We start from the raw sequence: 27,176 nt of genomic DNA on the forward strand, positions 1-27,176 counted from the left end.
AGCACTGATGCCGTACCTCCCTCACTATACACCTCCTTACATCTACATATAAGAACATCACTAGAATGCCCACTTTCTACTTTCTCACTGCTGGCTGGTGCAGCAAAGCATTTATTTCTGGTGTGGATTACACTGACATGGATGTCTAGTCACTAAAAATTTATAAATACTTCTATTTATGTTAAGAACAAGATAATTCATCCACTATAATAACTACATCGCTGCTGTTTGTTGCTTAGTCACTAAGTTGTGTCGGACTCTTTTGTGACCCCATGGACCCCATAGCCCGCCAGCCTCCTCTGTCCATTGGATTTCCCAAGCAAGAATAATGGAGAGGGTTGCCATTTCCTTCTCCAGGGGCTCCTTCTTCTGATCCATGGGTCAAACCCATGTCTCCTGCATCTTAGGTGGAGTCTTTCCCACTGAGCCACTGGCAAGCCTATAATAATTACATGTTTTTTCCTGAAGAAGAGGGTGACTACTTGAAAATGGATTTACTGAGCTCCACTTCATTATTCAAAATTGATTATGTCTGTCCCCAAGAGCTGAACCACAAAACAAGTTATCACTGATATGAAGGAAAATCTTAAAAGGAATGAAACAGGTTGTTTCAACCATTTTAATTTCTAATATTTCTGGGTTATTTTCAAAGCTAATGCTGTAATTATGAAAAACTTTAAGGTCAATAATATTTTAAAATTAGTAACCAAAGGGAACCAGAACTGCTAGCATATCAAGACTTAGCATCTTTAAAAACTTTTCAATTGAGGATAACTGCTCTGCAGTGCTGCGTTAGCTTCTGATGTAGGATAGAACAAAGCGAATGAGTCACGTGGACACACATCCCTTCCCTCCAGAGCCGCCTTCCCACCTCCCGCCCCGCCCCGCCCCTCTAGACACAGGGTTAACCTCCCTGTGTCACACACCAGATTTCCCCTGGCTATCTGTTTTACACAAGGAAATGTATCTATTTCAATGCTACTCTACCAACTCGTCCCATCCTCTCCTGCCCACTGTGTCCATAAGTCTGTTCTCTGTAAGGCTTAGCATCTTGAATAAGTGATATAATTAATACCTTCCTCAATAGTCTCCCTTCATTTTATCTGTAAAATGGTTACAAATACAGGGGGATTTTAGAAGGTCTGTTTCTGCAAAGTGCTTTGGCAAAGAATACATTTAGGGTACTTTTTAAAAGTCTCTAAAACACTACTTCCTATCAGTAAAATTCTGAATTTCTTTAATGATTTGACTGCTTCCTCTCATTCCCTTGGCTAAGTAAGAGAAAAAACATATCACAGGCTCAGAGCATGAACTATAATGTTAAATTATTAAATGTGTCCACTTGCATTCACACACTTGGGAGAATGAGGATTTAGTTTATATTTGTAGGCATACAGGAAAACAATTCTATAACCTATGTTCCACTTCTGTGACCATCTCTTTGGGTCTGTGGCAGATTTTTCTTATTCCAGAGCAGCGCTGTCCAACAGCAGTGTCCATGATAATGGAAAGATGTTGTAACTGCATTGTAGAGTATGGCAGCCACCATCTGACTACTGGGCACTTGAAATGTGATCAGCTGAATGAAGAACTTAATTTTTACTTTAAAATAGCAAAATGTGGCTAGTAGTTACCATTCTGGACAGTGCAGCATAAATGCCAGTGTCAACAAAATGTATCAAGTTTGATCTGGTTCCTGTCAAGCTGGGCTTGGGTTAGACCCATACTGGGCTAGCCCTCTCCCCACTGAAGGGTCAGGCAATAGATTTGAGGGGACATACCCTCAGGAATCTGCAAACTTCTGTAGAAGACCAGAGAGTAACTATTTTAGACTTTGTGGGTCAGGAGGCCAAATGGTCTCTGTTGCAACTATCCATCTCTAACACTGTAACACAGAAGAGGCCATACACAATTTGGAAAGGAGTTCCTGTGGCTGTGTTCCAATATAACTTTTATTTATGAACACAGAAATCAGAATTTCATGTAATTATCATGTGTCATGGAACATCATTATTATTGTTCTCTTTTAGATTTTTTTCAACAATTTAAGGATGCAAAAACTATTCTTAAGTTTTCAGGCCGTTCGAAAACAGGTTGTGGAGCCAAAGCACCAGCCTGGCTTGTACGCCTATGAGACACAAGAAAGGCCAGTGACACAAGAAAAGATACACAACACCGTTAGTCATCAAGGAAATGCCAACTAAAACCACAAGATGATCCCACAAGATGGCAAAACCAAAGGCTGGAGCAGATAGAGAGTCCTGGGAACTATTACACACTGCTGGTGAGAAAGTAAAATGCCACAATCACTTCAGCAGTTTCTTTAAAAGCTTAAACATATCACAGGACTCAGTAACCCTATTCCAAGTATGTAAGAGAAAATTTATGTCTATACAGAGACTCCCATATAACTATTTATACACCCTTTATTCAGAGGGACTGAAAACTGGAAAACCACCCAAATACCACCAAGGGGCGAATGGATACATAAAGTGGCACATTCATACCATGAAATACTACTCAGCAATAAAAAGTAACCAGCTACTGATACTATGAGACAAACGGGAGTGAAACTCAAAATCATTGTGTTGAGTAAAACAAATCAAAACCCAAAGAGTACATAGTACATGCATTACATAAAATTCCGGGAAATACAAACTAATCTACAGTGACAGAAAGCAGATGAGGGCTGTCAAGAACTAAAGGCTGAGAGAGGGGCAGACTGCAGTTAGGAGGAAATGTTCTGTATTTTAATTGTGGTAAAGCAGTCAAAGGTATGTATATGCCAACTTGTACACTTTAAATGGATGCTGTTTACTGTATATAAAGGTGATTTAAAGCAAGTTTTGATTCCACTGGCATTAGATTTATATACAGCAATCTCTGTGAACTGTTCTATTCACTTTTATAAGTGCTGTTTAACTTGAGGAGATGGGTAAGCAGGGGACAGGTTAAGTTAGCCTGGCGTCTCACACCATCATTGCAGAAGGGACCTGTAGGCACATTAGTAGTTACTTGTATCAAAGGGCTTTAAACAGACAAGTTTTAGGAATTCTGTGAATTGAAAACCTTTCCTATTCATACACTCTGATCTCTCTGTTTGGAACATGTATCATAAGTAAGACTAAAACGTAGGATTCCAAGCATTAGTAAATAATCCTTTAGGTTAAAACAAGTTTTCATTTGTAACATGTCTGAAATATTGTCCTTACTTAAGAAAAATCACAAAACAAAAACAAAAAACCCTGTCACTCAGATTCAATTTGTTTGAAAATATTTGTTATATGACAAATATATATGTCTATGAAGACTAGAAGAAATATGCTCAACTCTGGAACAACATTATCAATTCAAAACATTAAGAGGAAAGAAAACAAGGTCCCATTTTCTGGTTAAGTTTTATTCATTCTTTTAAATTTAGGCTAGTTTTTGACAAGAACTTACAGGGACTTGTCAGATGAAGCAATGGCAAAATAATGATTAAAACATCACCTACTAACAAAAAATAAAAAATATTTTAAATAGTCTATAGCTATACATTGGTCAAAGATAGGATAGTTTTATTTTTTAACTGAGTATAGATATGTGAGATACAAACATGGCTCCCCAGATTCTTCTCAGAGCAAACACTGCTACAGGTTTCTAGAGTCAAATTAAATGTCATACTTGACTTTAGACAATGTGCTTTGGAACAGAGAAGTAAAATACCAAAATTCAGGAGTTAATGAAGATGAGTTGGTTGAAAAAACTGAGATTTGAAATTATTTGCTAAACTTAAGACACATGTTTTCAAAACACCAGGCTTCCCTGGTGGCTCAGACGGTAAAGCGTCTGTCTGCAATGCAGGAGACCCAGGTTCAATCCCTGGGTTGGGAAGATCCCCTGGAGAAGGGAATGGCAGCCCACTCCAGTACTCTTGCCTGGAAAATCCCATGGACGGAGAAGCCTGGTAGGCTAAGTCCATGGGGTCACAAAGAGTTGGACACGACTGAGAGACTTCACTTTCACTTTTTCAAAATTCTGCAAATATTACTAAATAGGCTTAAAAAAAATCCTTTAGAAAACTCTGCCTTTCCCATTTCTGACCTTAAATACACCCCTTTTAACCATATACTTGACTCAGATGTTAGGGAATATGTCTAGCATAATGCTCAATTCTTTCTGAAACTACACACTTCAAGTATCATAATTTATCATACAAACTAGAAATGAGATCAGCTTTTGTGACCAACATAGGTTCGTGCACTTAAAAATTAAAAGGCCACCACAGCTACAGGATCACAACTTCCTGATGTAGTACAGGAATATTCATTAATTTAATTGTTTTCCCAAGTATTTATAGGAAAGCATTTGACTGCTTTTCATCTTAAATTTTTCTCTAAGAGAGGCTTAAACCCAGGGACTTTAAGTGATAATCATTCTTTAGGCTACAAGCATCAACATCTGACTAATAATGTTAATTTCTTGGCACCACAGAAAATGTCCTTCACTGCTTACTGCTTAAGAGAGCTCTTTACTTATTATCTGGGGTATAACAGGGCTCAATTTGTGAGACATGCTACAGATTTAGCCCTCACATTCCACAACAAAAATTGGTAGGTGGAGGAGACGAAGTCATATTTAAAATAGATGCAATGGAAATATAAGTATGTGCATAAATATCTTAGGAAAATTTATGACAGTGTACATATGAATTGAGAAGATGGGGCTTTATTTGGGAGAGAGTGGTAAGGATGACAACTAGAAATCCTAGCAGAAGGCTGAAAGTATAAGGGACTTAAGTGTGTGTGTGCTCAGCCGTGTCTGACTGTGACCCCACGGACTGCCCCCCAATCCTCCCTCCCCACCCCGCCCCGGCTTCTCTGTCCATGGGATTTTCCAGGTAAGAATACTGGAGTGGGTTGCCAGTTCCCCCTACAAGGGATCCTCTAAACCCAGGGATGGAATGAATCTGCATCTTTTGCCCCTCCTGCGTTGGCAGGTGAATTCTTTACCACTGGTGCCACCTGGGAAGCCTGTGAGGGACTTAAGTGCTAGCTGCTCAGTTGTGTCGGGCTCTGTCACCCTGTGGACTGTAGCCCAACAGGCGCCTCTGTCCATGGAGTTCTCCAGGCAAGAATACTGGAGTGGGTTGCCAATCCCTTCTCCAGGGGCTCTTCCTGACCCAGGGATCGAACCCGGGTCTCCTGCATTGCAGGGAAATTCTTTCCATCTGAGCCACCAGGGAAGCCTGTAAGGGACTTAACCTGTAATTCAGGTTCAAGGAGACTAAATTAGTTGCCCAATTAAATGGCATAACACACATCAAGGGGCTCAGCACGGTGCTGTATCACCCTTTTGCTCACCCCCAACCAGCGAGGTGTGCAAGAACCACCACCACACTGTAACCTAAATCTTCCAGTAGCGCTCTCGTCTTCCAGAGATACCAGGTCCTTTCATCAGCCTATTTCAAGGAACATCACTATGATCTCTATAATACCTACTGTGTAGAGTTGCTGTGAGCATTAAACGAGATCATGTAAAATGGTTAGAAGCTAAAAGTCCAACCAATGCTAGCATGAAGTTTCCAGTGCTGCCCTCTCTCAAATGTGTCCTTTCCACTCATGACAGTACGAGTGTGTATGTGTGTCTTTGTGTGTGTGTGCACAAACAGGTATGAAGGGGTAAGGAGCCATGGATGCAAATATCAGATACACTTAAGACTCACTTTTTGACATTTCCCCTCCTTTCCGCAAGATTCTGATATGGACTCCTGGGTACCAATCTCATTTCACTGAAAATTTCCTGCCACCATGAGTCACTCACTTTCAGTGTGAGGTGCAAACTCAGATATACTGGAATGGGGTAAAGGTGATGGAAGCAACAGCTCCTTCATTCAGGGATATGTTGACAAAAACAATGTCTCACTACAAATTCACAACTCAACCCAGATTCAGTATCTAATTACCATGCAAGGCCCCTGAAAATAGGACATCACATCTTGTACTTCCTTGCATGTGTAAGACAGGACATTAAATGCTTAACAGCCATTCACTGTTTTTCATCATCCTCAAAAATTCAGTAATTTAAAAATTCAACCTGCATGTAACTCTCCAGGAATATATACTGAGACCCTAAACTAGCTTATGAAAGACTTATAAATCAGTTTCTCAATAAAATATGATAGGTGTTTCACCTAAAAAGTAATGTATCTTTAAACTCAAATTCTACAGTACTTAAATAGCTTGAAATTGTAGGCAAATTTTTACATATATACTTTACCTCCCTAGAGCACACAGCTTCTATTACATTCTTAAACAAACAAACAAAGTCACCCCCAAACTGAAGAACCAGTCTTCTATGCTGCTTCTCCCCTGGCTTTGAAGTTCAAGTTCTCATGGATAGGCCTTCCACAGCTGGACTCCTAAAAGCATTCTTAAAAATCAAATGACAGGACAGTAATTATCCTCAGGAGGAAGGATGTGTGGGTAGTTGTAGAGGGGGCCATCAGAGGGACTTCTGAGGCAGTAAAAACATCGTGGATTTGGGTGTTGGTTATAAGAGTGCACACTCTGTGAAAATTCATCAGGCTGAAAAATTATTATTTTTGTATCTGTCTGAAGGAATATTTCAATAAGAGGTTTAAAAAAAAAAACACAACACCTAACAAAGATGGGTCACTGATACATAGCAGATATCATTACATAATGTAAAAAAAGAAGTCCTTAAAAATTACATCCTAGGAAGGGTCAGCGTGGTGAAGAGTTGAAGCCTCCAGACAATAGCCAGTGAGGCACTGTGGCCCCCACCCACCCTCCTGCAACTAACTAATCCCTACCAATGAGCGTGTGGGTGAGCGTGCAAACAGGTCCTCCATCCTCAGTCAAGCCTGGAGGTGAACCACAGCCTCAGCTGACAGCTTGACAACCAGACCCTCAACTAGAACCATCTAGTCAAGACACTCCCGGATTCCTGACTCTGAGAATATCTGTGAGATAATATGTTTGATGTTTAAAAGAAGAAAAAAAAATATACATATATGATGCAATATCTAAATACTCTCTTCCTTACATATACAAAAGTGAGCAAAGTAGCCTTGGAAGTTGTACCTATAGACACATCAGCTTATCGGTTTAAATTGGCAACTTGCACCTCACGAAGGGCTGTGGTACAATATCATGTTCCAAACCCAACCAAGAAGAAAGAAAATACAGCTGGTGGTTATGAACATCAATTTTGGGATCAAATGGAAGTTAATTTATCTGTAAGATACAGAACAGGGATTTTATTAATGCTCCCTTTTCCTACCTCCATCTAAATTAGAGATTCCATTACAGAAATATTTTGTTTTATTGCGTGCTTGAATGGTATCACATGCACGTAGACAACCCTTAATTCTTCTGAAGGCTTTTCTCACACGAGGTAGTAACACTGTCAGAATTATCAAGTACATATAAAGGTGTCTGTCTAAAATACAGACATATTATTTGTACAAATCCACAGGAGAGGTAGCTGGGGTGAGAGAGGGAATGTGTAGCTATTTCGTATGATCCAACACAAGTGTAGCATGTTTTGCAATCAATGTATTAGCTCTTCTATCCATCTGCACTCTGCAGCCTCCCCAAGACAGTCTCAGAATCTGACACTGCAGCAGTCCGGCTCCAGTATCTTTTTCAGCCCCCAGTCCTCTGCAATTCCCAGCACAGCAAAGGGCTTTGGGCACATTAAGCCCTTACGGTATCAGTTTAGCCGAAAGAAAATTACAAAAGTAACTATTTTTCCCCCTTTAAAATTCTCCAAAGTTGTACAGAATTCTCTTCTCAAAATAAATCTCCCATAGTCCTTCATGTTTCCTTGCATGTTTTTAAAAGCTAAAAAGACAACTATCTTTTCCTCTAAACCGGCTAAACTTTCGCACTCTGTTAAATTTTAACCTGCCAGTTTTAATGATTCTTCTTGACCCCTAGAGTTACGGTGGTGGTCAATATTTAAACAAATATGACTATGTGGAAACTGTATTTTCTGTTACTACTCAGTCATAATGCAGAGACCAGTAAATAATACTCTAAGAGTCTGAGTAAGACCTGGGATAACAATAGAATAAATCCAACAAAACCCCAGAATTATCATTCATTTAATATATTTACATGTGTGTTAGTCACTTAGTCGTGTCTGACTCTTTGCCACCCCCATGGACTGTAGCCTGCCAGGCTCCTCTGTCCATGGGATTCTCCAGGCAAGAATACTGGAGTAGGTTGCCATTTCCTTCTCCAGGGAATCTTCCTGACCCAGGGTTCGAACCAGGGTCTCCTGCATTGCAGAGGGATTCTTTACCATCTGAGCTATAGGGAAGTCCCATATGTATATAGACTTATATGTTAAATAATATACTTAATAACCAATTATATCATATACATTTTCCTTTTACTCTCAAGAGCCTGGATACCAGCTAGCATTATTAAAACTAACGTCTGATGATCCTTCTTAGTTTTTCTGTTACCACTGTACACTAAGCTAACTTTCATTTCTTTACAATAACTACCCAGCAAGTGAAAATAACAAATCCTCATTATCTTCATCTAACTTAATAAGTTTTTTTAAAAAATGGAAGGAGGACCATTCATTTTAGGAAGATAAATACAAATGAGTTTGATTTTTTAACAATCACTGCCTCCTTGGTGGCTGTTAGATAAAGTCCTCTAAAACCAAGAGTAAGAAACTTATCACAACGAGAAGGTTCTTACAAGTCTCTCTTCTGAAGAGACTTGACTACTGACATCAACAGAGCTAAAAGACAAATCAAAATATTGTAATTTTCCATTACTATCGCTTTGTGACTTCCATTAAATACTTATCAGAAGAGATGCTCAGGACTCCAGCCTAAGAATCATATGACACTTACTTAGTGTCAACAGAAAAAACAACACAAAACTGCTCACCCTGGTGGTTCAGGAAAGCACTAGCTACATAATGACTCAACTATTTAGAACTACACATGAAGCTTTCAAATTATCACTGTCTTGAATCAGTGGTAGGCTTTTTTAAACTTCATATCCCAATAGTGTTTTCAGAAAAATACTGCCCCTCAAAGCACTTCAGATTTGTCCTTAATCTTTTCATTTATTTACTCATTCCACACAGGGGAGAATTTATCTTTTTCTTGAGAAGGTTTTCTGCTACAATAAAGTACATGTTTAAGTCTCCAAGTATCCAAAACTAAAAGTAATCTAGTGGTCTAACAAACAAAAGCATAAAGAGAAAAAATTCCTTCATGGACTTATCTGGTTGTTGAAAAGACCACTAATTTAGAGAGTAACATACTATAACTCTCTGAAATAAAATGAAGCACTGAACTGGCCTAGTCCCCTTTGTTTTGAAAAGTTGTAAGTTCTTATTTGGTAGATTTTTATGTTGGGGTGGGTGGGAAAAAAAAACAACTCCTTACTAAGGCAGACCCTCCTTTGAGACGTAAGTGCTATGAAGACCACTTGAACTCATCCTGACATTCCTCTCGTGAGGAATGACAACCTTTTTGACTCAAAATGTGGGAGAGATCACACGAAGAGGGACTTCTTTGCAAGAAATAAGACATGTATATTCATAAAAGTACACGAACTTCCTGTCTTCCAAAGCATCATCGGAAAGGCTATCTATTCAAACCATATTCTGGAATGCTCTCTGACACTATTTTTCTGTTTCCCCAGTAGATAAGAGCATGGGACCCAAAGTCAGAAGCCTCCAATCCACTTCCTAAATAAATCTAACATCAGTTCTATGCTTCGGTTTCCTCAAAATGACAGAAGTAGTTCTTGCCTATCTACTCTTTTAGGATGGAAGGAAAAAAAAAAAATCACATAAAAATCCTACATGCTTCTTAGAAATGGTTGCTATAAAACTCAAGGAACTACAGTATTATTATTATCACCTTGTATCAAGTTTTATTGCTACTTCTGAATTATGCTACTGATACTGGGTTTCAAATACAAATCTGTGGTCTTCCATCTGTGGTTACAATTTTCTATATAATTCTGTCCTGATAACTTGTGCTTCCCCCTTCAAAGATTTACTCTACTGATCCCTGGCCTGAGAATTAATTTAGTCCGTTCTCTCCCAAAGAAACTGACAGAAGCCACACCACCCCACTTCCTTGTAGACAAAACGTGAGAAGATTCTCCTTTTTACTTGAGGAATGATAACTATACAATATGCAAAATAAGGAGACACACTTGCTATACTCTCTACTTTCTACTTCCCACAACACAAAACCCGTGCGGTTACCTAGAAAATCCAAAGGTTTCTGACAATATAACTGTAACAATAACTGTGTCATAAAATTATCGGATCTAAGGCACAGAAAGGAAAAACTTTATCGAGTTTGCAAGAAATAACCCTGACTCCTCCAGCTACTTTTAGGAGCGGTTAAGGGTCTGTCCCTTCCCAGGGCCTGTGCCCTGTCTTTGAAGAAAAGTGGCCTGGGCCCAAAGCACGCCCGGGGCAGCTCTGCAGCCCCATGGGGACCCTCCAGAGCAAACGTCTGCACCCAATGTTGCAGCTCTCGATTCAGACACACCCCCTCCACCCCACGTTTCAGAGGAGGTGTGGGCACTCAACTCCTTCACTGGGGATAGGGGGACTGGAGGGAGGGCGGGCCCAGGCCTGAGCACCCATTTTGGAGGATCGGGGAGCTCGGCCCCGCAGGCAGTGCGATCAGGAGTGGGGGAGTGATGGGCGAACCCGTGGGAGCGGGGAAGGAGGCAGGAGGGAGGGGGTCTCTTATGTTCGGGGGCGAGAAGAGGAAGGCGGCGGGAAAGACTCGGTAGAGCGAGATTGATCAGTGCGAGGTATTCTTTTTGTTATCTGTTTACGGCCGGCGGGTGTGACCGGGAAGTGCCCCTCAGGACAGAGTCGGCAAGGGGTCTCCCTACCGCCCCCGTCTTGGGGGGCACTGAGGACTTGCGGGAGGCCTCCCTCCGGCGTGAGGACAGTCACTGATAAGCGATGTAGGCTGTGCCCGCCGGGGCGCGGATCCCTGAACCTCCAGCCCCGCGCGAGAGGCGTGGGACCGGGTGGGAGGGGATGGAGGAGGCCCCCGGCCCGGGAGGCGGGAAAGGCCCCAGGGCTCCGGGACGGGGCGGCGTCTCCGGAGCCCCGAGTGGCGGCGGCGCGGGCCCGGCGAGCCCCGACCCTGCCCGAGCCCCTCGGGCCGCGCGCGCCCCCACTCCCCACTCTCCGCGGCCGCCCCCTCCCCCGCAGCTCCTCTCACCTGCACATGATCCGCCATTTTGCTCCATTCATGCTCCTCTGCGGCCCCCCCCTCCCCCCCAACGCGCACCTCGGCCGGGCCGCCGCCGCCGCCGCCGTCGCCGCTGCGCCTGCGCGCTGGGGACTCGTCGCGCTGCGCTCGCGGCGTAGCGCCGCCCGGCTGCGCAGGCCCGGGCGGCTGGGGCCGCGGTTGGAGAATGCGCAGCGCCGTTGGGACGGCGTAAAGGCGCGGCAACGTCAGCGGCCCGGAGACGCGGGAGGCGGGTGGAGGAGGGAGCAGGCCGGGGGGCGCGAGGGGAGGGGGCCGGGGGAACAAAGCTTTGTTTACATGATTTTTAAAGGGGCCGCGCTCGCTCCGGCGGGCCGGCGAGAGCGGCAGCGGGAGGTTGCGCTGCCTTAGCTCATCGGCTTGGCGAGGGCTCCCGGAGGGACCAGGACCTGTCCCCTACCAGACCCCTGCACCTGACGGATTCCTCCCTTCAAAAGTGAACCCGCGACGCCCCTCACCCGGCTGCGGCCGCGCCACCGCTGTAACACCGCACCACACCACACCACACCCCCGGGGGTTCTTCCGGTGCGCCCACCGCCCACTTAGGTCACCTGCATTATTCTTTACTTTCCACTGCCGACGAATTTGTGTCCTTCTGGATTTCTGCTCCAGTGGACAGGGGTCATTGCTCTCTGATCCTAGGTTTTACCAGCAACCCAAATCTCCTTGTTTTCATTTCTATCCTTTTCTCCACGCTAAACATTCATGGAAATAACCGCCAAGTAATGGTAATGATGGATACACGCAGAAGGCACGGTTCCGATCTTCCCCAATAAATTGTCATCTTAATCAGCTGTCTAGGCTGCCTCCTAAGAGTGGTCAGAAGCTGGGGGAGGTGGTGGCGGGGAGAGATAAAGGGATTTTAGGACCCCTGGGCTCAGTCTTGAGTGGAAAAGCCATCCCTCTGGGTGAGGTCAGGTCAGGCCTTGCCGCTGCTACCAATTCCAGTCTTTCCCACTAGGAAAGATAGATCCTGTTTTCCATTAGATCCCACTCTGGCTTCCAGTCATGGTCCCCGGATTAGATTTTATCTGAATTCTGAGAGCATAGGTTGTATGTTAGTAGTGAATGACACACACACTTTCTGTTAAGAATCAAGAGGACTGGTGCTCAGCATTCATTTCAACCTTCGTCGTCCTCCGAGTGTGTCTTCCTGATTCGCAGAGGTAGGACACCGAAAAACTACATTACCCAGACTTCCTTGCAGCCAGGGTTCTGTATGCAAGTTCAGTTCAGTTAAGTTCAGTCGCTCAGTCGCTCAGTCCTGTCCGACTCTTTGCAACCCCATGGACTGCAGCACCCCAGGCTTCCCTGTCCATCACCAACTTCCGGAGCTTGCTTTCAAACTCAGGTCCATGGAGTGAGTGATGCCATCCAACCATTTTATCCTCCGTCGTCCCCTTCTCCTCCTGCCTTCAATCTTTCCCAGCATCAGGGTCTTTTCCAATGAATCAGTTCTTCACATCAGGTGGCCAAAGTATTGGAGTTTCAGCTTCAGCATCAGTCCTTCCAGTGAATATTCAGGGCTGATTTCTTTTAGGATGGACTGGTTTGACCTCCTTGCAGTCCAAGGGACTCTCAAGAGTCTTCTCCAATACCAGGGAAGCATCAGTTCTTCAGCACTCAGCTTTCTTTATAGTCCAACTCTCACATCCATACCTGTCTACTGGAAAAACAGACTGACTAGACAGACCTTTGTCAGGAAAGGAATGTCTCTGCTTTTTAATATGCTGTCTAAGTTGGTCATAGCTTTTCTTCCAAGGAGCAAGCATCTTTTAATTTCATGGCTTCAGTCACCATCTGCAGTGATTTTGGAGCCCAAGAAAATAAAATGTGTTACTGTTTCCATTGTTTCCATATCTATTTACCATGAAGTGATGGGACTGGATGCCATGATCTTAGTTTTTTGACTCGAGTTTTAAGCCAACTTTTTCACTCTCCTCTTTAACTTTCATTAAGAGGCTCTTTAGTTCTTCCTCACTTTCTGCCATAAGGGGGCTGTCATCTGCATATCTGAGGTTATTGATATTTCTCCTGACAATCTTGATTCCAGTTTGTGCTTCATCCAGTCCAGCATTTTGCATGATGGACTCTGCGTATAAGTTAAATAAGAAGAGTGACAATATACAGCCTTGTTGTACTCCTTTCCTGATTTGGAACCCGTCTGTGTTCCATGTCCAGTTCTTTTTTTTTAATTCTACATATTTAACTTTATTTATTTTTAATAATTTATTTATTTATTTTAATTTACAACATTGTAGTGGTTTTGCCATACATTGACATGAATCCGCCATGGGTGTGCGTGTGTTCCCCATCCTGAACTGCCCTCCCACCTCCCTCCTCATCCCATCCCTCTGGGTCATCCCAGTGCACCAGCCCCGAGCATCCTGTATCATGCATCAAACCTGGACTGGCGATTCGTATGATAATTTAAATGTTTCAGTGCCATTCTCCCATATCATCCTGCCCTCGCCCTCTCCCACAGAGTCCAAAAGACTGTTCAATACATCTGTGTCTCTTTTGCTGTCTTGCATACAGGGTTATCGTTACCATCTTTCTAAATTCCATATATATGTGTTAGTATACTGTATTGGTGTTTTTCTTTCTGGCTTACTTCACTCTGTATAATAGGCTCCAGTTTCATCCACCTCATTAGAACTGATTCAGATGTATTCTTTTTAATGGCTGGGTAATATTCCATTATGTATATATATTACAGCTTTCTTATCCATTCATCTACTGATGGATTCCATGTCCAGTTCTAACTGTTGCTTCCTGAACTGGATATAGATTTCTCAGGGGGCGGGTAAGGTGGTCTGGTATTTCCATCTCTTTAAGAATTTTCCATAGTTTGTTGTGATCCACAGTGTCAAAGGGTTTGGCGTAGTCAATAAAGCAAAAGTAGATGTTTTTCTGGAACTCTCTTGCTTTTTCAATGATCCAGCAGATGTTGGCAATTTGATCTGTGGTTCCTCTCCCTTTTCTAAATCCAGATTGAACATCTGGAAGTTCACGGTTCATGTACTGTTGGAGCCTGACTTGGAGAATTTTGAGCATTACTTTGCTAGCGTGTGAGATGAGTGCAATTGTATGGTAGTTTGAACTTCCTTTGGCATTGCCTTTCTTTGGGATTGTAATGAAAACTGACCTTTTCCAGTCCTGTGGCCACTGCTGAGTTTTCCAATTTTGCTGGCATAATAAATGCAGCACTTTCACAGCATCATCTTTTTGGATTTGAAGTAGCTCAATTGGAATTCCATCACCTCCACTAGCTTTGTTCATAGTGATACTTCCTAGGGCCCACTTGTCTTCACATTCCAGGATGTCTGACTCTAGGTGAGTGATCACACCATTGTGATTATCTGGGTCATGAAGATCTTTATTGTATAGTTCTTCTGTGTATTCTTGCCACCTCTTCTTAATTTCTTCTGCTTCTGTTAGGTCCATACCTTTTCTGTCCTTTATTGTGCCCATCTTTGCATGAAATGTTCTCTTGATATCTTTAATTTTCTTGAAGAGATCTCTAGACTTTCCCGTTCTATTGCTTTCCTCTATTTCTTTGCATTGATCACTGAGGAAGGCTTTCTTATCTCTCCTTGCTATTCTTTGGAATTCTGCATTCAGGTGGGTATCTTTCCTTTTCTCCTTTGCCTTTAGCTTCACTGCCGATTAGATTCCCTCAGAGAAAACTTTGGAGACAGAGCTTTTGACTGTTGCTTCTGACAAATCTAGCCTTTGAGGTGTGGGATTTTTCTGGTTTTGTTTTCCAACATTTCAGTATCCAGTTCTTAGCTCCCTGAGGGTACAGAGCAAGGGTGGTGGGTCAGGTGCTTCCTTGATGTCTTCTTGGAGTGATGATTGCAATGGGGTAGTCTTCCAATTCCCTACTTGCCTGATGGAGTAGAAATAACAGCTCCCTGTGGTGACAGACCCAAATCCTGCCCCACCAACAACCCTCCCCACACCTGTTTCTCTCCATCTTCCCCTTTTCAGTAAATGATAGTCTAGTGTTTCAACAGTCCCTCATAGCCAGTCCATGTGCAAGTCCAGTACACGCCCAAATCTGGCCACTCATCTTCATCATTACTAACACCCTGATCCAGACCACCATCAGTTTTCTGCTGGGCTCAGATAAATAGAATCCTTGCTTTCTTTGCTTCTTATCTTGCCCCTTGACAACCCATCTTCCCTATAGCTGCAGAACATCCTTTTAATGTCATAAATGAGATCATTCACATCCCTGCTTTAAAATCCTCAAGTGGCCTCCCATCACATTTGGAATACATTCGGAATCTTTCCTGTAGCCTGAAAGGCCATGTGATAGGACCATCTGTCCCCAGTCCCCTCTGGCTTGCAATGCTCTGGTCATTCTGCCCTTCTTGTAGTTCTTCACATCCAGCTGTTCCTGCCTAGGGGCCTTTGCCCTTGAAGGAACTTCTGCCTGCAGTGTTTTCCCCTTAGATCTTTAAGTGGCTGGTTTCCTCTTATCACTGGTTTCTTAGTTCAATTGTTATCTCCTCAGAGAGGCTTTTCTCACCAGTTCTATAGATAATTGTCCCCTCCCCCATCACTGTCATACTTACAGCACTGATCATGGTCTCTTTGAAACTATTTATGTATTTAATTTTTTCATCATCTGAGTCTCTAGCTAGAAAGAAAGTGCGAGAACTTCCCTGGTGGTGTTGCAGAGAAGCCAACTGAGTCCATGTTGGAAACTTTCTTTGACTTGCTTTTCGTTGCTTTTGTTATTATGGAAAGTGAAAGTGAAGTTGCTCAGTCGCTCCCTTTTTGGGACCCCCAAGGACTATAGCCTACCACGCTCCTCCATCCATGGGATTTTCCAGGCAAGAGTACTGGAGCGGGTTGCCATTTCCTTCTCCAGAGGATCTTCCCGACCCATGGATCGAACCGGGGTCTCCCGCATTGTAGGCAGACGCTTTACCATCTGAGCCACCAGGGAATCACTTTGTTATTATTATAATCATACTTAATAGCTTGCCTCAGAGGACCCTGCCCCTCTGCTTGACTGTCAACTAAAGTGCCTTTTTTCAGCTCTTTGAGAGCTAATCTGTCCCTGCCCACCTGTGAATAGAAGAGACGAACACACCCCTTCCCAAGGCTTGCAAAGCATCTTCAAGAGGTGGTGCTTTGGTAAAGCATCAGCCTCCAATGAGGGTGACTTGGGAGTTCTATCCTGGGACAAGAAGATCCCCTGGAGAAGGAAATGGCAACTCACTCCAGTATTCTTGCATGGAAAATCCCATGGACAGAGGAGCCTGGCGGGCTCCAGTCCATGGGACTGCAAAGAGTCGGACACGACTGAGCATGAGCACACGCAGCAACCCTTCCCAAGGCTGGCCAATTCCCTTGGAGTTGTTTTGCAAGACGGAAGACCCAAACATCTTTACTTCCCCTCTGCCTTTCCCTCTAATCTGTCTTTTGACTTTAGTTCCTCATTGCTTTCTCTCTGATCTATAAAAGACCCTGGCATCCAGACCTGGACAAGATGGTTATTTTGAGGCACCTTTTCCTCAGTCAGCTGGCTCCCCGAATAAAGTCGTATTCCTTGCCTCAACACCTCGTCTCTCGGATTCATTGGCCTGTCGTGTGGTGAGCAGAGTGAGCTTGGACTCGGTAACAGCAGTCCAGTGACTGATCCATCCTCCCACTCCAGGGGGCCTGCGTTTGATCTCTGGTCAGGTAACTAGAACCCACATGCCACAGCTAAGAGTTTGCATGCTGCAACTAAAGATCTTGTATGTTGTAATGAAGATCCAAGATCCTGCTGCAGCAAGACCTGGCGCAGCCAAGTAAAGAAATGTTTTTAAAAAGAGAAGGGAACCACAATGAAAACAGGGAAGGGGACAACAGAGGACGAGATGGTTGGATGGCATCAACGACTCGATGGACATGAGATTGAGCAAGCTCCGGAAAATAGTGAAGGCCAGGGAAGCCTGGCGTGCTGCAGTCCGTGGGGTTGCAAAGAGTCGGACAAGACTAACTGAACATCAGCAAATGTCTTATTTATGCTCTGTCCCTCCTACCTCTGCACAGAGGAGATGCTCAAAAAAATAACTTTTAACCTAAATTCTTCCTATCTCAGTCTCATCCTAGTGTGCATTTGGGGCTCTCAGGAGAACATGAAGGAGTTTGAACATTAAGGAGTGTTATGCCAATGTTAAGTAATATTATTATGTTAATAATGATATACTTAATGGAGAGTGAGGACTAGGAATGAAACCCAAGAGACAGATCCTTCCTCCCCCACTGACAGGAACAACTGGGGTGGGAGAAGGCAGGATTGCTTTTATAAACACTCCCTCCCCCCCTACTCCGGGAGATGGACAGGGAGGCCTGGCGTGCTGTGGTTCGTGGTTCATGGGGTCGCTGAGTCGGACACAACTGAGCGACTGAACTGGACTGAACCCCCCCCCCCCCCCCCCCACAGCTTATTTCTGAGCTCAGTCCTCCATCATCTCCGGCCGGCCCACCGTTCTATACCTTCTTGGCTGTTGCTTCTTTGCTGTCCAGAGCTGCCCTTGGGGCAGTCGTTCATCCTCTGGGGGTTGCCTAATCTCTAAACCTGCCCAAGGAATCCTTCTCTTCTGCTCCTTCCTTTCTAGCTCCCAACCACAAGCCCAGAGCCCTTTTGTATTAGAGATTTAGTTGCTAAACACTGGTCACAATAGTAACAAAAAGTTGCCAAATTCTTGGAGCCCTGATCTCCAGATCTGTTCCTAACTCCAGCTGAGAGAAACCATTGTAAAGGAAAGGATCCTGTGGCTTATACTGAGGCACAAATGAGGTGGGTGGGGTGGGGTGGGGTGGGGGGTGTGTCCCTTTCCTGCCAATAAAAGCAAAGAGGAGCCTAGGGGCACCCCGCCCTCCACTCTTGCCTTTTTGTTGCTTTCTCTCCCTATCTTTGGTGCCTGGGTCATCTAAGGGCCTCTGGCTCTTTGCCCTTGCTGTGTCCATTTGGGTCCCTGCTCATAGGGTTTGCCTGTGGCCAGGCAGAAAATCCTGGGGTTAGTACTTTCTCTGCAGGGTCCCCACAAGTCCTGCCAGGAAAAGTGGGGGTTGCTCTGAGTTCACACCTGCGGAAAACAGCCACAGGAAAATAACTTTTCCTGCTCCCATAGGCAAGGGATGGCATGGGGGGAGGGGCGGGGTATCTGAAGTTCCTGGGGCTCAGGCCTCCAGGTTTAAATGTGTGCTGTGTTTAGTCGCTCAGTCGTGTCGGACTCCTTGCGACCCCATGGCCTGTAGTCCTTCAGGCTCCTCGGTCCATGGGGATTCTCCAGACAAGAATACTGGAGTGGATTGCCATGCCTTCCTCCAGGGGATCTTCCCAGCCCAGGGATCGAACCTAGGTTTCCTGCATTGCAGACCGATTCCTTAGGGTCTGAACCACCAGGGATTAAATAGTTTCCAAGTAATCTGGCAAGCTCGGGCTCCCCCCTGTGGTTCTGAGTGGAATGCGTCCAGTTGACCTTCGGGGAAGGTGATCAGAGAAGGGGAGGGGGGGATCCTTTGTTGTCTGGCTACTCAGTCAGGTCCGGTCCACCCACCAGCGACTTCAGCATCTCAGGTCTTTTGCCAGGCCTACTGTATCTGAATCTGCAGTTTTAACCAGGTTTGCACATTAGTGTTTGAAAGGCACTGCTCTGACAGCCTCCAGGATGGCCTTAGAAGCCCTTCTTTTCTCACTCCCTAAGGAGATGCTGAGTCACCCACAGTCCATGCAGCCCCTGTGTAATATTGCTTCCCCTAAGGGGCTGGAGAAATGGAATTGCTGTTGTTCAGTCACTAAGTCAAGTCGGCTCTTTTGCAACCCCATGGACTGTAGCTCTCCAGGCTCCTCTATCCATGGAATTCTCCAGGCAAGAATACTGGAGCGGGTTGCCATTTGCTATTCCAGGGATCCAGCTCATGTCTCCTTCATTGGTAGGTGGATTCTTTACCACTGAGCCACCAGGGAAGCCCAGAGAGATGGAATAAGCCACCTACTTCCATACTCTTAACCCCGTCTCAAGGCGTTTTCCCCCCTCACCAGCATCCTTGGTTCCCCTTTGGTTTCTGGATCCACCTGTTCAAATCCAGCTTTATGTGTCTCAGTCCTCTCTGCCCAGAGCCCATAATGCTCATGTTTTGAGCTGTTTTGGTGAAGCACGTGGCATGTGCAGCAGAAGGTCTGGAGCAGCGCACTGCTCTGCTCTTCTTCCCAAGACGACCGAACCCCTGCGGAAGAGGACATGGCTCAGTTATGTAAACACCCATTATGGGGTTACCCCAAGAGTGCTCGTCTAGTCTCTGGTTTTCCCAGTGTTTCCGCACCATGCCTCTGTCTGACTGCCTCTCTAAACCATCTGGCCCAGTTAGATATTCTCTGAGGCACTTAGATTTCCCCTAAGCCATGTATCTTCTTGCATGGAGTCTAGACTTCGTTTGCGTGCTAAACTGCTTCAGTTGTGTCTGACTCTTGTGGTCCCATGGACTGTAGCTCACCAGGCTCTCCTGTCCATGGAATTTTCTAGGCAAGAATACTGGAGTGGGTTGCCATGCCCTCCTCCAGGGGATCTTCCAGACCCAGGGATCCAACTCACGCCTCTTTTTTCTCCTGAACTGGCAGGCGGGTTCTTTACCACTAACGCCATCTGCTGTTGTTCAGTCACTCAGTCGTGTCTGACTCTGACCCCGTGGACTGCAGCCCACCAGGCTTCCCTGTCCTCGCAGCATCCTTGAGGTCAGCAGTAAAAAGACTGTTAAATTAAAAGATCAGGTACCCTGGTACTTCCTCCTCTGGCCTTTTGACTTTAGGAGACTTGCAAACAGGTGGGTTCACACCTGCCTTTCCTTCTTCCAAGGGTAGAAAGTGTGTCTGGAGACTCTGTGGACCTGGAACCTTTGGTAACTGTGAAGCACATTTAATAACTATGAAACTTTTTTTTTTTAACATGAGAGTTTGCTATTGTAACTTAAAAGATAACCTCCAGATAGAATTCAAGTGTCTTTACAATGCTCACAAAGGCTGGAAAGAAGGTGGATTCCGACAGTTGAGATGTGCTTGGGGAGTGTAGCTCGCTTCAGTGTGGAGACATTCATGTTTCTAGCAGCTCAGGAGGTGGTGTGTGTGTGTGTGTGTCGTGGGGGACAGGGAGTGTCCCCGCAGAGGGAAACCATTTCAGCAGAGCGTGTGAACCTACCGAGGCTGGCGTTCCAGTATGCCTGTGTGGCTCAGCGCCTGCTGAGTTGAGAGGCCTGGCTTCCGGTTTGGTGGCCTGGAACCCATCCCTCAGCCCTTCCTTGAGCCTCAGTCTCCTCATTTTTGAATGAGGATGTTGGGCTGGCTGATTTCTCAGGTCTCTCCGAGCTGCATCATGCTAACCATCAGCCTGAGCATGGTGGAGCCTTCAGCTCCTGGTTTTACTGTCAAATTTTTGTTTCTGGGCCTCTGTTCCAGAGGGTCAGCCTCCCTGTGTTGCTGACTTCCCCCCGCTGGCCTCTGTCCCTGAGCTGCGTTCAGTGAAACACTGGAGTTGGGCTTTTTGGAAATTCTCTCTTACTCACTGAAAATGCAGGAAGCTTGAATGTGAAACCCACTCGTCAAAAAGAAAACACACACACACAGAGCAAGAAACCACAGGGCCTATCGGCCTGTCGTCATCGAGCAGACGAGAATAGTGCAGAAAACTCTAGGCAGAGAGGAAATGAACTTGAGAGAAGGGGGAACATAGGGCAGAGAGGAGCGAGAGAGGGTGGGTGTGGAAGGGGAGAGCGGGCGCTCAGGGGCCCCGGGATGCCGCGAGGATGGAGGACGTGCTGGTGAAGCAGGGCTTCCTGTACCTCCAGCAGCAGCAGACTTTCGGGAAGGTAGGAAGAGCATCGTTGGTCTGGGGCTGGGCTGAGAGGTGGTGGAGGGTGGGGGTGCTAGAGACTCCCCGGAGAGGAGAGGACGCCCTGGAATGTTCCAAAACCCTTATGGGCTAATGGAGACTGCCATCTACCACACTGGGCGCAGAACACAAGCTTGGGAGGGCTCCTTCCTCAGCAGCCGCCACATCGTGGCCTTTGCTGAAGCCGTGACCCCAGGAGGAGGGGATACCAGAGGACCCTGACTCTTTCTTGTTCTGTGGCGACTTCTCCTCACTGGGACACATTGGGAGGGACTGGACAGCACAGTAGAGGGGATAATTCGGGATGGCCGTGGAGGTTCCTTCCTCCTTTTCTGCCCAGTGGGGTGCGTTTGGCTGCTTTTGAACTTGAGCCGGGGTCTCTGGGAGCCAGGGCCCCGTTGTGTCTAAACTCCTCTTCATTCTTTTGGCCTCTTTGAATAGGGAAGTCCTCTTTCCCTCAGGGGACCCACCCCAGGGTTCCTCTCTCTCTCTGTCCCTCTCATGGCCTCGGGGCATGAGTCAGGAAGGTTCAGGAGAGTCAGCAAGTTCCTGGGGAGAGGGCCTTCTGTGGGGCCTCATGCAGAAAGAGGAGCTCCCCAGTCTGGGCTCTCAGGCTGCCCTCCTTGCCTCCTCTGGGCTTCAGGACTCACATGCTTTCTGCCTCTCATCTGGGATTCCCTGCATTGAGCTTGCCCAGTCTCCCTGCAGTTGTCTTCATGGGGCTCACCCCAAGCCTTTCTTTTTTTTTTTTTTTTTTGCCTCCGGCTTCCTCCCTGCTGTCACTGGAGGCCTCTTTCTGGGTCACTTGAGGTGCATCTTCAACGCATGCTAACTCTTAAGGCCCGTGTTAGGCCCTCTGCCTCCTTGGGTCTCCTGTGATCTTCCCCTTTGTCTCCCCCTGGGGTCCTCCTCTCCCTGCTGGTCATCATCTCTCCATCTGGGGGCAGAAATGGCGCCGGTTCGGGGCTGCTCTGTATGGAGGTTCAGGCTGTGCACTGGCCCGGCTGGAGCTCCAGGAGGGCTCGGAGAAGTCGCGCCGGGGAGAGGCCCCCCGGAGGGTCATCCGCCTCAATGACTGCCTGCGGGTGTCCGAAGCCAGCGGGGAGGCCAGCAGCCCCCGGGACACCAGCACCTTCTTCCTGGAGACCACGGAACGCCTGTACCTGCTGGCCGCCCCCACCACTGAGCGTGGCGACTGGATACAGGCCATCTGCCTCCTGGCCTTCCCCGTGAGTCGGCCAGGGCTGCAGAGAGGATGTGGGGTACTGGGTGCCTGCCGAGGGCAGGTGTTGTGGGAGTCAAGGTCAGGAGGCTGAGGGTGGTTCTTTGGTGGGGTGTGGATCCCATTTCAGAATAAAGATGGGGGGGTTGGGGGGTGGGGCGGCAGACTGAGTGCATTTTGCAAGAAAGCTTAGGGTGGCCAGAGGTGGGGCTGGAGATGGCGATGGTGGTGAACGTTGGGCCTTCTCCCCAGGGTCAGCGGAAGGAGCAGTCAGGGCTGGAGGGGAAGGGTGGCCGGCCCCGCATGGAGGAGAATGAACTGTACAGCAGCGCGACCGCAGGTGAGGGGCCCCTGCTTCTCCCCAGGCTGCTCTCTCCAGGGCGTGGTGGGGAGGAGGTGAGGGCCGGCCGGCAGCCGGCCCAGTCTTCCTGCCTTGTGGTTGCCCCTGGCCCCAGCCAGCCCCTTATCAGCTGCTCCTCATCGCTTCCGGCCCGGCCCAAGGTTGAGGAGGCCGGCCTGACTTAAATGTCAGCCCTTCGCCCTTGGCCCGCTCCCTCTGATCCAGGCCCCGTTGGTGGCAAAGGGCCTGCCTGACGGACCCAGGTGAAAATGCTGGTCTGGAATTCTCCCCTGATGGGACCTGAGCAATCGTCTGTGAAAAGAATGGTTTCCCTTCTGTGGATCTAAGGTGTCCTGCAGCAAGGGAGTTTTTTGCTGACAAGGCAGTCGCCCTCCTGTCCTCTTGTCTAGCCCTCTGGGGGCTGCCTGTGGGGAGCAGGAAGACACAGGGCAAGGGGTGCATCCAGGCTCCACCCCTCGGAAGGCCTCCCCACCTGACCCCCGTGGCCTCGGCAGAGGGTGGGCAGGCAGGGAGAGCTGGGGAGGTGTGGCAGGAGGGATGCGGAGGCAGCTGGGTTGGGGCGAGCAGTGAGATGGAGGAGACGGAGCTGTGACTGGCGACGGGAGCAGGAAGGATGTGGCCAGAGGAGTCAGGGTGCTCGTGGCTAGGGCACAATGCCTCCTGGGGGAGGGGGTGGGGGCTCCTGGCATCTTGGGGAGTCTGACCTGGCACAGGGCAGCTAAGCCTTCAGAACGCAGGCACCAAGGCCATGGGGCCACTGATGATACTTTTCTTCTGGAGTCCTGGCCCGCTTATTTAGAGCGGTGGTGAATAATCCACCTGCTAACGCTAGAGACGCCGGAGACCCAAGTTTGATCCCTGGGTCAGGAAGATCCCATGGACAAGGAAATGGCAACCCACTCCAGTATTCTTGCCTGGAGAATCCCACGGACAGAGGAGCATGGCGGGTTATAGTCCATGGGATCACAAAGATCCGGACACAACTGAGTGACTGAACATGCACGCACACAGAATTGAAAGAGGTTGGCTGTTCTCCCCATGAACTGTGTCTCCTCCCCAGGGACCCCCCGAAAGGAGTTTGCTGTGACCATAAGACCCACAGAAGTCAGTGAGAGGTGCCGGCTCCGCGGACCCTACACCCTCCGGGTTGGGGAGAGTGCCCTGGAGCTGTGGGGCGGCCCCGAGTCGGGCACCCAGCTCTATGAATGGCCTTACAGATTCCTGAGGCGCTTTGGGCGGGATAAGGTGAGCAGGGGCTGCGGGGGGGTAGGGCAGAGGAAGGATGAACTAGGAGAGAAAAGAGAGTGTCGGGGAGAGGGCCAAGGGGCCCTCAAAGGAAGAGAGAATGGAGGAGGGAGAAAAGATGAGATAAAGGCTGGCCAGGGGCTGGAGGAGAGAACCCGGGGAGGGAGACTTGGAGGCGGAGGTGGGGGAGAAGGAAAGAGGAAGACCTGGGTAGGGGGTAGTGGGCCGTGTGGAGGTTGAACTCTGTGCCAATCGTCATACTCAGATGGATGGAAGGAAGACGGGAAAAGGAGAGGGGTTTGTTTGTAAGAAAAGACTCGGAGGGAGGGAGAGGAAGCAGCTTGGGGAGAAGGCCAAGCAGCTCGCTGGTCGGAGGGGAGTTGGAGGTGACATGTTTGTGATTGGAAACTGGGTATGTGAGCAGCTGGCCTCCCAGTAATAGGCTTTCTTCCCCACCCAGGTAACCTTCTCCTTTGAGGCTGGCCGGCGCTGCGTCTCAGGAGAGGGCAACTTTGAGCTCGAAACCAGGCAAGGCAATGAGATCTTCCTGGCCCTGGAAGAGGCCATCTCTGCCCAGAAGAATGCCGCCCCTGCTGGGCCCCAGGCCCAGCCAGTCCCTGTCCCCGCGGTGCTGCCCCGGCCGGAGAGCCCCTACGCCCGACCCCACGACTCGCTGCCACCACCGTCGCCCACCGTCCCGGTGCCCGCTCCCCGGCAGCAGCGCGGACTAGAGGGGGAGTACGCCGTGCCCTTCGATGCCGTGGCCCGGAGCCTCGGGAAGAGCTTGAGGGGCATCCTGGCCGTCCCTCCCCAGCCCCCGGCCGACCCTCTGTACGACAGCATAGAGGACCACCCGCACCCACGACCCGACCACATATACGATGAGCCCGAGGGGATGGCCACCCTGGCCCTGTATGACAGCCCGCAGGAGCCCCGGGGCGATGCCTGGAGGAGGCAGGCCACAGCCGACAGAGACTCCAGTGGCCTCAAGCATGGCTACATAGCGGGACAGGACATCACCGCCTCTGGCTGGCCACAGGGGACCGAGTATGACAATGTCATACTTAAGAAAGGCCCAAAGTGATGGAGCGCGGAGGAGATGCGACCCCCATGGGACGCCAGTGCTGGAGTCCTGTGTGTGCGGGGCCAAAGTTAGAGGCTGGTGAGAAGGAGCTGGAGGGGCAGGCAGGCCTCCTCTTCCAGCTTCTGCTGGTGACTCCTGGCCACCGCATCCCAGGAGCCCTTCTCTGCTCCTTCTTGAACCCTCGGCTTGACCGCTTTAGTCTGGTCCGAGGAATTGTCCCCTTCAGGGCATGCGGCATGAGTCACCATCTGCGGGCAGGAAGAGTGCCCTGCGGAGACCGCCCTTCTGCTCCTTCTGCACTTCCTCTTCTTTTGCCCCCCACCCCACCCCGGCCTAAATGGAACCTCTGGCATTTAGAGGACAAAAGGATGTCAGCAAATCGCCCTGGTTCCTCGGTCTGTGTGGGCCACCTTTTCAGGCGACAGCCGTGGCCCCAGGCATGCAGGAGGATGGCTGCTGCTGTCTGCCAGTTTTAGACTTCTCTGTGGCATTAAACATTTCAGAAATATTTCTGTGTAACGAGAGTGTGGGAGGCGGGGATGGGACAGGCACGGCCATGCTGGGGGTGGACGCTTCGACTGGTCACCACTGACACCGCCTCTCCCAGCAGCAGGATCCTCTCTGGGTCCCCATGTCTGGCCACAGATGTGGAGGTCTGCAGAAGTCAGGGCACCCCAGGAAAGATGCTCAACCCTTTGCTGGAGTAGGGTCAACACCCAAAAAATAGTGAGGAAGCTGTGCGTGTGTGTAAACCTGGAGTGGAAGACAGGCAAGAGTAGAAATGGGACTCATCACTTGCCTTTCTAAGACTTACTCTCTTTGTCAGTAAATTGAGGGAGTTTCTCCATTTGGGCACTGAGAGCCCTTCCTGTTCTGAAGTTCCGCATTGGCCCTTGTGTTTTTCTTGGGTTGGCCCGAAAGTTCCAACCCAGTATTTCCCTGAAGGCTCTGCGCATCAAAATCAAAATCTCTCCTTTCATCAAAATCTGCTTTCATGGAAAGGGCTGTCAGAATGTTTCTGCTACTGGTTCCAGCCAGTATTAAGGGGCACTGTTTGTAAAGCCTCCCTTCGCCTCATAATGCTTATCGTCTAGAGGTGGGCTGAGATGAGGACACAGATGTCTATCACAAAAGGGGATGTAAGTTTCACAAGAGGAGAATCAAGGCCTGGAGGTCAGGGGAGATAGCTGTTCATTGGGGGACCAAGAAAGGCTTTGTATCAAAGATGGCACTCAAGGTGGCCCTTCAAGTGTGGGAAGGGGTATGAAAAGAGGATCCTGGTAGAAGAATGTGAGTGGAGGCGTTGGGGGAGGTATGTACGTGCCCAGGAAAGAGTTCTGTATTGAGAATGGAGGGGAAGGTAGGAGGGAGGTTCAAGAGGGTGGAGGCATATGTATGCCTGTCTGCCTGCTAAGTCGCTCAGTTGTGTCCAACTCTTTTCGACCCTATGGACTATAGTCTGCTGGGTTCCTCTGTCCATGAGATTTTCCAGACAAGAATTCTAGAGTGAGTTGCCATTCCCTTCTCCAGGGGATCTTCCCAACCTAGGGATCAAACCCATGTCTCCTGCATTGTAGGCAGATTCTTTACTACTGAGCCACCGGGGAAGCCTGGATGTATATATACTTATGGCTGATTCATGTTGATGTGTGGCAGTAACCAACACAATATTGTGAAGCAATTATCCTCCAATTAAAAATAAATAAAAAAGAATGGAGGGGACATGGGGCAATCTAGTTGAGAAGGCAGATCCTAACCCTGTTGTGCAGGAATTTGTACCTAATTAAAGGGGAAGGAGGAATGACGAGGCTTTATTTTTTAAAACTTTTATTATAAAAAATTTCAAACAGACACGAAAGTGGGAGGAGTAGCATAATAAATCCCCATGAATTCATTAATTAGCTTCGAGAATTATCAATACACGGCCATCACATTGACAAGGCTTTTAAGCAGAGAATCCTTTAGAGCTCTGTGTTAGGTCAGTAAGCTGTCGGGTTACTTGGAAGATGGACTGGGGCCACAGTGAGCTGAATGGAAAGGGAAATTCAGAGAGACTGGGGGTCCACATGCTGTGGTAGAGC

General features: G+C 47.8%; 2 protein-coding genes and 1 non-coding gene across 4 annotated transcripts in view; 2 read left to right on the top strand and 1 right to left on the bottom strand.

Moving 5' to 3' along the window:
• XPO7 (exportin 7) overlaps positions 1–11,392 on the bottom strand; it is a 93,454-nt gene extending 82,062 nt beyond the window's left edge. For both annotated transcript variants that reach the window (XM_043927197.1, XM_043927196.1), the window contains exon 1: positions 11,243–11,392. In XM_043927197.1, the coding sequence (XP_043783132.1) occupies positions 11,243–11,260 (18 nt within the window). In that variant the 5' untranslated portion in view covers positions 11,261–11,392. The remainder of the gene's footprint in view (positions 1–11,242) is intronic.
• On the top strand, positions 3,805–3,876 carry TRNAC-GCA. Its single transcript has one exon. It is a non-coding gene; the product is annotated as a tRNA-Cys (tRNA).
• A 9,019-nt stretch (positions 11,393–20,411) lies between the features above and the next one.
• DOK2 (docking protein 2) lies at positions 20,412–25,603 on the top strand. Its single transcript, XM_043870517.1, has 5 exons — positions 20,412–21,160; positions 22,131–22,412; positions 22,658–22,745; positions 23,827–24,011; positions 24,472–25,603. Exons 1-5 carry the CDS (start codon positions 21,098–21,100, stop codon positions 25,093–25,095), a joined length of 1,242 nt encoding a protein of 413 aa, XP_043726452.1. The 5' UTR covers positions 20,412–21,097; the 3' UTR covers positions 25,096–25,603.
• Positions 25,604–27,176: the final 1,573 nt, after the last annotated feature.

Source organism: Cervus elaphus, chromosome 16 (assembly GCF_910594005.1).
Source record: "Cervus elaphus chromosome 16, mCerEla1.1, whole genome shotgun sequence".
Classification (NCBI taxonomy): Eukaryota; Metazoa; Chordata; class Mammalia; order Artiodactyla; family Cervidae; genus Cervus; species Cervus elaphus.